Raw genomic sequence first — 12,382 nt, 5'->3', positions numbered from 1 at the left:
AATAGGTGCAGGATGAAAAGCATAATCAGGGAGAGATAAACCCTAGCAGGTCTTTCAGTGACTGGCATAAACAATGGCAGTATGGCTGGACATCCAAATCAGAATATCACTATCAGGTAACACCCCCAGGGGAAATATATATAGCTGCACCTGAAAGTTGATTAGGCAGACAAATGAATAAATGAAAACACTTCTTAAAGGGAATCTGAAACCCCTTTATTGAGATATCATATAATGATATCATTCAATTGTGTGTCACATAAGGATTCTCTTAGAACTTTTGCGTCCCCCTGACCCCACACATTTCATGCACAAATACCTTTTATATATCGGTTCAGATGTATGTAAACTGCCGCTGTCCGGTCCACTGGGAGGGGCTTATTCACCTGCTCCCCCCCCATCTTGCTCTACGCATTTCTTCTTGTGTAGAGCAAGACAGGGAGGGAGGAGCAGTTGAATAAGCCCCGCCCATCGGACCGGACCGTGGCAGTTTACATACATCTGAACAGATATTTAAAAGGTATTTATGCATGAAAGGTGCGGGGTCAGGGGGAAGCAAAAGTACTGAGAGAATCCTTATGTGACTCACAATTGAATGATATCATTATATGATATCTCAAAAAAGGGGTGACAGATTCCCGTTAATCTAAAAAGCCTAAAGCAAGGTTAACAGCCAATAAACACCTTGACAAATTGAATCTGCTGTGGCTTAGTAGATAGTGAAGCCAACCACAGAGCACAGGCTCAAGGGTTCAAACCTATATGCATGATAATTGGTTTACATAGTTTGGCACTTGGTACCAGGGCACATGGACTTCACTATTTTTGTAGCTATTGTGGTAGTTCAGCACACTCAGTGGTACACAGAGGTAGAAAACAGGAACACTGTCTTTTTAAATCATCTGTTGGTTTATTATATAGACAGCATAAACCTACATGAAAAGAAAAATGAACACAGCCCATCGAGCAAAACAGGGAACCAAAATTACAAAATGCTATAACACAGTCCATACATCTGCAGGGAGCTGCCCACTCTGGAGCAACACAGGGGCAGCACATTCAGTCTTTCGTCCTCAAAATACAAACAGCTGGAGTTTCCCTCTTTCCAGCCCTACTGAATAATGACTGCCACTGGAGTCCAGCTATTAATGCCCAGACAATACCTAGGGTGGAGAATAAGTGGACAACCTCCCACCAGCACTATGGTTGTCCATAAAAAACCCAAACCTTTAAACAAATTTGCTGATAAACCCTCGCAGCAAATAATGTGCTGGAGGAAAACTTTTCGCTTTACATCACTGAAGCCTTTAACCGCAGCGATACATATCTCCCCTCCAGCACCTTACCAGTGGCTTTGTCACATGGTGTAGAACTCAAGAATTTATCAAGACATGAACGTCTATGATCTGTAAGAACATTCCGCTAACCTCAAAAGAATAACAGTGAAAATACGTTGGGGTGCTGATTGTGTCCTCTGTCACCAGCACACTTTTCTGTTCTCTCCTTAACTCCATTTTAAGTTGTAGCTCCCCCTTCAACTTCCAGATAGAAATACATGCTTTCTCCTGTGATGGGTAGATCATCTGAGCAGGTACTGTAATTGCATAATACCTTGAATAAGATCAAACATTTGAATTAGATTAAAAACATACACTGGCGCTTTCCACCCAGAGAGGATAGAACCGTGAAGGTAGAAGCACCTGGTGATAAAAACAGGTTCTGTGTGTTCTCCTGTAAAAGGTAATCTGGTAAGATAAAATACAAAGTAATCACCCGGCTAAACTGAACTGAGGGGGTTCTGAAAAAGCGATGCAAAAATAAAGTAATAGTAAACTTACTTATAATAATCAATGCATCTGTAATAGAGTGCAGGAGATGAGTATGTCACCACGGAACAGACCAACAGTTAAAGGGAGGTTTATTTACAGGGGATAACACTGACATAATTAACAGTGTAAATATGAATATAACGAAAATGAGTTAAGCAAGCAGACAAAAGGCATGAACAGTACTGAACAGTAATAAGGGTAGTTTTCCTATGGGGAACTTATCAGTCTGAAAGGGTCTTGATTAAAGGGTCACTCTTCTCCAACGTTGGCGCTGAATCACCAGCAGCGCTTGTAGTCTGAAGTACTCTGTATCCTGTGCCTTTAACAGTGTCCAGCCGAGATATGCGGGCTTACTGCCAGAGCCAGAGGGGCATGAGACAAACGATATCCCCTATGCTCCAAGTCCCTATTTCCAAATCCGCATCGGTGCTTTCCCACCAGAATCAGGGGCTCTGCATTAACACAAGGGCCACCGGAACTTTGTACGCGGTACAGTCTCTCTAAGCAGGTCACAGCCCTTTCACTGGGTGCAGTCTCTTTGCAGGGAAAAGTCTCAGCACAGAGCACAGTCTCTTTGCAGGGAAAAGTCTCAGCACAGAACACAGTCTCTTTGCAGGAAAAAGTCTTAGCACAGAGTGCAGTCTCTTTGCAGAGAAACGTCTTATCACAGGGGTGAGTGCGCAACCTTCCTGACACTGCAGTACTTCGCTTCACGTACTCACGGTCTGCAGTCCTTCTACGTGGTCTCTCTGACTCTGGTGGTTGTACCGGAGATCTCTCTCCCAGTTTGTGTCAGCGTCCTCCCCTGTCTGATGTCTGCGCTGCTCTGAGGAAAACCTGCGCACTTTTCCGGCTCTCAGCTCTCCTCCCTTTTAGTTCCTGGCTGCTGAACAGGCTGTTTTTGTGTCTTCCGGGGAACCTGCTGCCCTGCTCAGTGGTTCCGGGCACGGAGCAGAGGAGGCAACTCTCTCTCTCAACTCTTCCTGTACTTCACCCCCTTACACAGCATGTGAGTAGGACCAATAGATGATCAAATATGGTTGTCAGCGGATGCAATTGCTGAAAATGATATATAAATTAATTAATATACTAGTAATAAGGCCACTAGGTATTGAGGCGTCAGTGGTGGACACTTACATGAATAAAAATTGGTGACACAATCCGGGGATAAATTGGAATGGCCCAATGGTAATGATAAAAATGTGTTTAAGCTTGAAATAGCGTATATAGTAGTTGTCATGATCCAGCGTGGATCTGACAGTTTAAATGGACAAAGTGAACTTTTTTCCCTTTGGCTAGGTGCCAAAGTGATGTGATTGCCCCTGGTGGCCATTAGAATTATCACACGAGGTGTCGTTCATTCTGAGTTGCCCCGGCCTTGGTGAGTGGTAGTGCACGTTAGTTTCTTTGGTTTAATGTGCACTTAATTACAAATCAGGTGTTAGGCTCTATAAAAGAGAGCCAGGTGGGTTCAATGATTGTTGGTGACATTGTGTGTTCATTTCACAAGGAAGCCTGGGTGAAAGAAGGAGCTGAACATGAGTCCTGCGCAGCCCAGCCAGAGGGGACGAGTGGCATCTAGGTGGTCTGCAAGAAGGGCTGGCATGGCATGGTGGAGTCACAGCTTATGGTGTTGGCAGGAAGTGCTTGCACGGCTTGGTGGAGTGACGACTATGGAGAGAGTTGCCCTCAGCATGCGGACTTGGTTGCTGAGAGCTGGACTCAAGCATGCTTGACTTTTTGGGCAGGAGCTGAACTCATCTTTGGGACTCTGTTACTGGACTTCTGCAATTGGTGGTGGACTCTGCTCCAGGGCTGCACTATGGTGAAGGATCCTGTTATGGTGATGGATCCAGGTGGAGGAGAAGATGCACGCAGGTAGTGGGCTCTGTTGCTAGGAGCGTGCGCAGCAGAGCAAAGCTAAGTGGTGTTTCCCCTGTTTTGTCATCTTTCCTCATGTGTGTTTTAGTGCAGTGGTGGGATTAGTTTCCGCACCGACCAATTCCCTAGTGAGGGTTTAGGCTAGGGCGAGCTAGGGTTTTTAGGTTCCTGTGCGTGCCCGGTGCGGAACCGGCATAGGGAACGTTAGGAGTGCAGGGACACTGGCTCAGGGGAGCTCAGGAGGTCTCCACTTCCCTATTCCCTATCGCAGGGCCCACCATTGTTAATGTTTCCCAGGTTTCCCTTATTGTTTAAATTCGCCTTACTGGAGGCGGGGTTTCCAGACTTGTATATACGTGTAATGTCTAAATTCGCCAGTTGGAGGCGGTGTATCCAGCTGCACGTGTTTATTATTTAAATTCACCCCACTGGAGGCGGTGTATCCAGGGTCACGTGTGTCACATGGGTTCGCCTTGCGGTACTCGCTGCGTCCAGACACACGTAACCATGACATTATCACCAACCCTACTTTTTTTTTTCTGGTGAGCCTTGGCCATGTGGAGACCTGTGAGTAATTGCTGCTGGGCCTCACTGAGGTGAGTGAGGAGCGGCATGGTGTGTTAGAGCCGCTGCAGCAGCAGTTATCAGGGTCTGGGGCCTCTGCTCAGATAACCAGGAAATCAAAATGGCGGCTGCGGTCTGGCAAAAAGCCCCTAGAGTCGCTGCTGGGGAGCGGGACTTGTTCATACAGGTGGACGTAACCAGACAGGTGGGTGGAGTTGGTGATCCCCATGGTGCTGTCTGGAGTTCCCCGAGGTGAAGGGGTACGTCCCTGTAGTGAGCAGACTGGTGTATAGTCCGCGGGGCTGACGCCAAATCTTCTTTACCACTGAAGAGGCCGCCCCTCCTGGTCATTTGGAGAAAGGCGACCAGCGAGTGTATATTTCCTCCATATTCCTGTCCCCTTCTCCTCCAGGTGTGTGCAGCAGGTGTGCTGTGGGGGAGTAGGGACAAATCTCACCCCTCGCCATTAACCAACCCTGGGAGGCGCAGACCTCATGGTGAAAGGGTTGGAGGGTGGTGTTCCTTGGTGAATAGCGGGGGTGTGAGTGTTGTAACAGCAGAGGGACGCCTCTGTTGTCGAGTCCAGAATGAGTTCACCAAATATATGACAAACGAATGTGTGCAATGAACTTTCAGGTCCAGACCCGGGTGTGAACGAGCATGTATGGGTGGCCACCAAAAAACATCTTGTGGAAGTGTGTTGTGGAGTCTGATCAGCTCATAGCAAACATACACATACATAAACACGTTCCCCAGGTCTTCGCTGTGGAGATGAGTGGTGCCTCCAGAACACATATTGCCAATACAAGCGGTGCGTTTGTCATTAACCTGAAGTGTCAGGTAGTGGTGGGGTGAACTCAGGATCTGGGCATCCCCGCTGTTCGTGTTTCCCTAACGAGGAGTGGTCTTGAGGGTCCAGAGGCCCCTCATTAAGGAGGGGGTACTGTCATGATCCAGCGTGGATCTGACAGTTTAAATGGACAAAGTGAACTTTTTTTTCCCTTTTGCTAGGTGCCAAAGTGATGTGATTGCCCCCGGTGGCCATTAGAATTATCACACGTGGTGTCGTTCATTCTGAGTTGCCCCGGTGGTGGTGAGTGGTAGTGCACGTTAGTTTCTTTGGTTTAATGTGCACTTAATTACAAATCAGGTGTTAGGCTCTATAAAAGAGAGCCAGGTGGGTTCAATGATTGTTGGTGACATTGTGTGTTCATTTCACAAGGAAGCCTGGGTGAAAGAAGGAGCTGAACATGAGTCCTGCGCAGCCCAGCCAGAGGGGACGAGTGGCAGCTAGGTGGTCTGCAAGAAGGGCTGGCATGGTGTGGTGGAGTCACAGCTTATGGTGTTGGCAGGAAGTGCTTGCACGGCTTGGTGGAGTGACGACTATGGAGAGAGTTGCCCTCAGCATGCGGACTTGGTTGCTGAGAGCTGGACTCAAGCATGCTTGACTTTTTGGGCAGGAGCTGAACTCATCTTTGGGACTCTGTTACTGGACTTCTGCAATTAGTGGTGGACTCTGCTCCAAGGCTGCACTATGGTGAAGAATCCTGTTAGGTGATGGATCCGGGTGGAGGAGAAGATGCACGCAGGTAGTGGGCTCTGTTGCTAGGAGCGTACGCAACAGAGCAAAGCTAAGTGGTGTTTCCCCTGTTTTGTCATCTTTCCTCATGTGTGTTTTAGTGCAGTGGTGGGATTAGTTTCCGCACTGACCAATTCCCTAGTGAGGGTTTAGGCTAGGGCGAGCTAGGGTTTTTAGGTTCCTGTGCGCGCCCGGTGCGGAACCGGCATAGGGAACGTTAGGAGTGCAGGGACACTGGCTCAGGGGAGCTCAGGAGGTCTCCACTTCCCTATTCCCTATCGCAGGGCCCACAATTGTTTATGTTTCCCAGGTTTCCCTTATTGTTTAAATTCGCCTTACTGGAGGCGGGATTTCCAGACTTGTATAAACGTGTAATGTCTAAATTCGCCAGTTGGAGGCGGTGTATCCAGCTGCACGTGTTTATTATTTAAATTCGCCCCACTGGAGGTGGTGTATCCAGGGTCACGTGTGTCACATGGGTTCGCCTTGCTGTACTCGCTGCCTCCAGACATACGTGACCATGACAGTAGTTTTTCAACTGTAAAGTTACCAGGCTTTACTAAATTGCATGATGGCACTTACTTGTGCTATCATTGGTGATGCAGTGCAATAGCAGAGTCCGTGAGGTCTCCTGGATGTCTGCGTGCAGGGCACAGAAAGCTGAGCAGCTTACCGTGCAAAGCGGCACTTTAGGAAACTCAGTGGCTAGGTTGCAAAGGAAGCCAGCACTTGGCATGCAGGGCACAGAGAGCTGAGTGGCGCTTCAGGAAGCCCAGTTGCTAGGTTGCAAAGGATGCCAACACCTCACGCTCTCCGGCTGTAAGCGGCACTGAGGACGTGGCGTGGTTGAATGGGGGCGGAGCTTATGTGACATCACAGAGCTGCAGGACGGATAGGCATATGGGACATTCTGCCAACACGTTTTGTGGGGTATCTCCCCTCTTCATCAGGGCTATGCCTTCAATAAGCAACCAGTCCTTATTAAGGCTTCTCCCCACCCTCCATAATTATGCCTGCCGCTGATTGGTTAATGTCACGGATCTATAGTATCTACAAATGTCATGATAGCTGCATTGAAATGGAGTGGTCTCACTTGGAACTGTTGTTTGTTTATTGTTAAGAACATGATAATAGAAATGTACAATCATGGAGGGAAGGGAGAAGCATTTATAAGAACTGGATGCTTATTGAGGGCATAGCCCTGATGAAGAGGGGAGATACCCCTCGAAATACGTTGGTAGATTTTCCCATACGCCTATTCGTCCTGCAGATCTGTGGCGTCACATCAGCTCCATCCCACTTCAACCACGCCGCATCCTCAGCGCCGCTTCCGGCCAAAGCGCGCAAGGTGCTGGCGTCCTTTGCAACCTGGCAACTGGGCTTCCTGAAGCACCGCTCAGCTCTCTGTGCCTTGCACGCCAAGTGCTCGCGTCCTCTGCAACCTAGCAACTGAGCTTCCTGAAGCACCGCTTCGCGCGGTAAGCTGCTCAGCTTTCTGTGCCCTGCACGCAGACATCCAGGAGAACTCACGGACTCTGCTATGGCACTGCATCACCAATGATAGCACAAGAAAGTGCCATCTTGCAATTTAGTAGACTGGTAACTTTACAGTTGAAAAACTTCTATATACGCAAATTCAAGCTTATATACATTATTTTTAGCATTACCATTGGGCCATTCCAATTTATCCCCGGATTGTGTCACCAATGTTCATTCAAGTAAGTGTCCACCACTGACGCTCAATACCTAGTGACCTTATTACTAGTATATTAATTAATTTATATATCATTTTCAGCAATTGCATCCGCTGACAACCATATTTGATCATCTATTGTTCCTACTCACATGCTGCATTGATTATTATAAGTAAGTCTACTATTAAATAAAAAAGGTGGGAAGCCAGCGCTGCCTATGTTCAGAACGCAATACATAAAGTGCATATGCACATATTGATTTCTAACTGTACTTTAAAATAAGTCATTTAACAAGCAATTGATATCAATTCTTTGAGCTACCCCGCCACGTCACAGCATTCTCATATGGGGCAGTCCTACTCTACGTTTTTTATATTCACTGTGTCTACTATTACTTTATTTTTGCACCGCTTTTTCAGAACCCCCTCAGCTCAGTTTAGAGCAAGATCAAACATATGTATATGTTTACATTTGACAAAATCCAAGAAAAAAACCCAAAAATGAGCAAATGCCCTACAGCGAGTAAATCAGTAATGGGTAATAGTATATGTACAGTAAAAATCATAGGGTTCTTAGATAACGCTATTTTGAGCAAAAAAAGCATAAAAAGCCATCCCACCACAACAAGGTATACCCATTGGGACGGTCCTAACCTGTGTATTCTCGAAGCTCATTAAAGTTTACATTTGATAATTAGAACTAACAGATAACGTGATTGATCTACTCAGTTTGATCATTTTGCATTTATAACATGATTATAGAGATACATATAAAATTATAGACACCTATATCTTAGATTCACCATACCCCAAACCGTTGGTTATTATAAAGAACTATCATTTAGATTTAAAACTATCGTTAGATTATATTGGATTCCTTAATCATCCAAATTCCTGTACTGAATATTCTTTTTATTTTTAATAAAAGAGAAATAAAAACATCTAATTAAAGAATGCACTAAATGAAGTATAAATATAAAATGCAGTAAAAATAATTGCTTTTCCATGAGCATTGTTCAGGCTGTAATTAACAACTAGAAATAAAGGGAATTTCCAGCCTTAGGATAATGATCTAACCTATCATTACCACCACCACCAGCAACTGTTATTAGTCAGGCTTACAGCCTTGATCTCTTTGTATTTGCCACTGCCAAGAACTGCAGCTCAGCTCCTATTGAAGAAAATAGGAGCGGAGTTGCAGCTCTTGACAATGGTCAGCTCCATTCACCGTTTAGATCTGGCTGGCAGAGCTAACTGATTAGTGGCAGTGCCAGGTCTCAGATCACTGCCTATCTGATACTGATGACTTTATCTAAATGATGCTCAATCAATGTCTTCAGGCCAGAAATCCCCTCTAAGGCTGTGTTCCCATCTGCATTGGAGGCTCCACTGCAAATATTGCGAAAAAGCTGGACAATTCAGGCTCTATCAGATACTGTTAGTTTCTGTCATCTGCCATCATTTTGTAATTCTGTTCCATTATAGGCAATAATAGCACAGATGTGAACAAAGCTGTGTTCAGTAGGAATTTCCTATACTGAAATGAAATATGATGGTCAAGGAGAAGATGTAGGGACTACGGAAAAGTAAGTCCAGTTGGGTTCAAATAGTGGTAACCCAATGTAGAAAAAATAGTCTTCTCTGCTGGTTCGTGGAGTGGTGGAAAGGTGGAACATTTTTAGTGCATTGCATGGTGTCTTCAAATAATTTTGGGCTGTGTAGTGTTTTTGCAATTTTTTGCATTGTGTGAAGGTTCAGTGTTCCTAGCTAGTAAATGATTTGTGTTTGCAGACTTGTTCTAATTTTCATTCCACAAACCCAATTAATTAAGGGGAACCTGTCACCATGAAAATGCAGTCCAATTTGCAGGCATCCTGTCAAAATCAAAGGGATCGTAATAGATTAAAATATAGTTTTATGGAAAAAAATCAGTATAACCTGGGTTTTAATCAACTAAAGCTCTTTGTGAGATTATTAGACAAGTGGGGGGTCCTATAAAGACTTTCTTTGTATAAGAGTACATACAAAGACAGCTGTTAGTCACTGGTGGGACGCTCAATGGACCAAAAATCTAAAAAAAGAGCAGAGATTTAAATGATGAAATCACAGGTTATATTGAATATTTTCTCACAAAACTATGTATTAATTTACTCAGCTCCCCCTGTGAGAGCAGAAATTACTGTATTTTTCAGGCTATAAGACACACTTTTTTCCTCCAAAAATGTGGGGGAAAATGAGGGGTGCGTCTTATAGTCCGAATGTACCAGCTCTGGTTGTAGTGGGGCGGTGGGGGAGCGGGTCACAGAAGCAGGAGTTGGCTGCTGCGGCTAACTCCCATGCCCACTGCTAAAGAGAAATGAATATTCGCTGCATTCCACACCCATGGGCATGAAGGGCAATGAATATTGATTTCTCTTTAATAGGATCCTGGTATGCATGGCCCTATCCTTATCCTGGTATGATTGGCCCTCACCCCCATCCTGGCATGCATGGTCCCATCAGAAAACATTAAAACAACAGCAGCTGCTTTATGCTTGTAAGCAGTGCATGGCAAGGATGTCATTCGCTACTTGCAATCTGAAGGGCAGCTGCTAGAATACTCACTGTTCTGCACGCCAAGACTGTGACTGCGTATGTGGAGAGAAGTGAGTATTCATTACTCTTTAATAGCGAGCACAGTGTCAGCCGGAGCCTTCCTGCAGCTGCCAGCGGTCACGTGTGCCGCTACTTAAGAGAAATAAATATTCAGCACATTCCACGCACATGGGATGGGGCCATGTATACCAGGACGGGGATGGGGGCCAATCATACCAGGTTAAGGATGGGGCCCTGCATACCAGGATAGAAATTGGGCCATGCATACTAGGATGAGATGGGGGCACTGCATACCAGGATAGGGATGAGGGTGACGATTCCTACCAGGATATGGATGAGGGGGCCATGCATGCCAGAATAGGGAAGAGGGGGCCATGTATATCAGGATGGGGATGAGGGAACCATATACACCAGGATAGGGGATATTAAATAAAGAATTGACCACATTTTTTACTTCAATTTTTTTTCTTAATTTCCTACTCTAAAACCTAGGTGTGTCTTATGGTCTGGTGAGTCTTATAGTCTGAAAAATACGGCATTTATCTATCCTGACTCTATTGTGGATATTCTGCATATATTCTCTTCTGCTTTCCAAGATGGATTTTGAGCTATGTGTGTGTGTGTTTTGTGATAAGGTGTCCCTTAGGAATGTCTTTGTCTGATGGACTTAGAGAAAACATAGGAAAGCTGGATAAATGAAACTAAGGAGAGGAAACATACCTAACTTTCCAGTTGGGTGTAGACAGACTCACCTTTAGCCAATGAGATGTATGTATGCTGCTGACAGCACATATTTAGAGATAAGATGAGCCAATTATATTGTTACTAGGGATGGGCAAACCCAAACTGTAAAGTTTGGGACCCATACCAAACACATAGTTTCTGTAGCAAGGTCCCGAACATGGGTTTCCATGGGAAACCCGTGTTTCAGTTTGGGTCCAGAGCTGCTGTAAAAAAGAGCAGAAAATTTATAATAAACATTATAATTATACTTTCCTGTCCAGCGACGCTTCCTCCTGTCCCGCTGTTTCCCGGGTGCATCTGCATCCGGGGCCGCTCATGCTTTTTTACAGCCCCCCTGCCCCATCCCATATCTGATAAGTCCGAGCTCGGGGTTCAGACGCAAGTTTGCGTTATCTCCTGCCCTGAACTTGAACTTTACAAAAAACTTGGGCGAACCCGTCGATCTCGAACATCGGGGGGGGGTTCACCCATCACTAATTATTACCATGTATGAATACTAATAACCTATATAAAGACTGACCCGATGATGTAATAAAGAGAGATCTTATTTGAGTCTTAATGTATTAGAGTGGCTCTTCTGTGCATGTATTTGAATTTTACAGCTTAATTTGGAAGAGGCACAACATCTCAGAACGTCCCACATTATGTGGTGACGACACCATGCTCTATAACATGGAGCCTGCAGATTGCACTGATTTTTAATGGTGACAAGTTCTTTTTAATGTTTATATCAGAATGTTGGTGCTTGCTACTAATTGGCAAAATAATTCTGAGAATATCTGGTTAGTAAGATGATTTAATGAGCTTAGGATGTGAATAATGATCTGAGAGGTTAAACAAGACCAGTAGATCTGTAATGGACCACCTGCAATAATGTACTAGCAGCATGGGTCTGGTACAACAGAAGGGTAATCCTTTTCGATATACCAGATGTTTACTTCAATGCTCATCAGCTCCTACAGGATTAGCTTTTTATATGATCTATCATGAGAAGTTGAATCATTGTGACTAATAAGTGGAAAAAGTAAAGCAAGTGAAGAATTTAAAAGTATAAAGTAAAAGAAAAAATGTAAACCTGGTCTGGATGTATTGGCTTTCAGGCCTTTGGCTAACATGAAATTGTGAATTACTTGTTGGATCAACACATCGTTTTAGTTGAGGTAAAGTCAAGTAAAAAATTATTAATCAACTCACGGTTCTGAAGCTGATGCTTCTTCCAAGGATAAGATGGAGAAACAAATGGATAAGAGGAGAAGCTGCATTTTGAGTTAAGACTTTTGCTTCTTTTTTGTGAGATTGTCTAGCACTACTAACATTAGGGCAGATTAGACCTCTTCTGTGACTTTGATGAAATGACTAAGGGCAAGAGATCTTTTTGTGTGAGGGCATTTAGGCTTAAATATTACATTGCAACACAAGTTCTTGATCAAATAACTGCTGACAGACAAATCTATTTTACTATTCTATCACTCAGAGAAATTGTGCCAATGTGGACCT

The 12,382-nt window shown here is 44.7% G+C and overlaps 1 protein-coding gene across 1 annotated transcript in view; it reads right to left on the bottom strand.

The window, feature by feature from the left end:
* The window catches only part of LOC141049750 (alpha-2-macroglobulin-like protein 1), a 160,939-nt gene extending 148,592 nt beyond the window's left edge, over positions 1-12,347 (bottom strand). The window contains 2 exon segments of the mRNA XM_073546477.1: positions 1,428-1,611; positions 12,080-12,347. Of these exon segments, the coding sequence (XP_073402578.1) occupies positions 1,428-1,611; positions 12,080-12,147 (252 nt within the window). The 5' untranslated portion in view covers positions 12,148-12,347.
* Positions 12,348-12,382: the final 35 nt, after the last annotated feature.

The sequence above is a fragment of the Dendrobates tinctorius genome, unplaced genomic scaffold, assembly GCF_039654945.1.
Source record: "Dendrobates tinctorius isolate UK_male_01 unplaced genomic scaffold, ASM3965494v1 ptg000147l, whole genome shotgun sequence".
NCBI lineage: Eukaryota > Metazoa > Chordata > Amphibia > Anura > Dendrobatidae > Dendrobates > Dendrobates tinctorius.
This window is presented reverse-complemented; position numbering and strand designations above follow the sequence as displayed.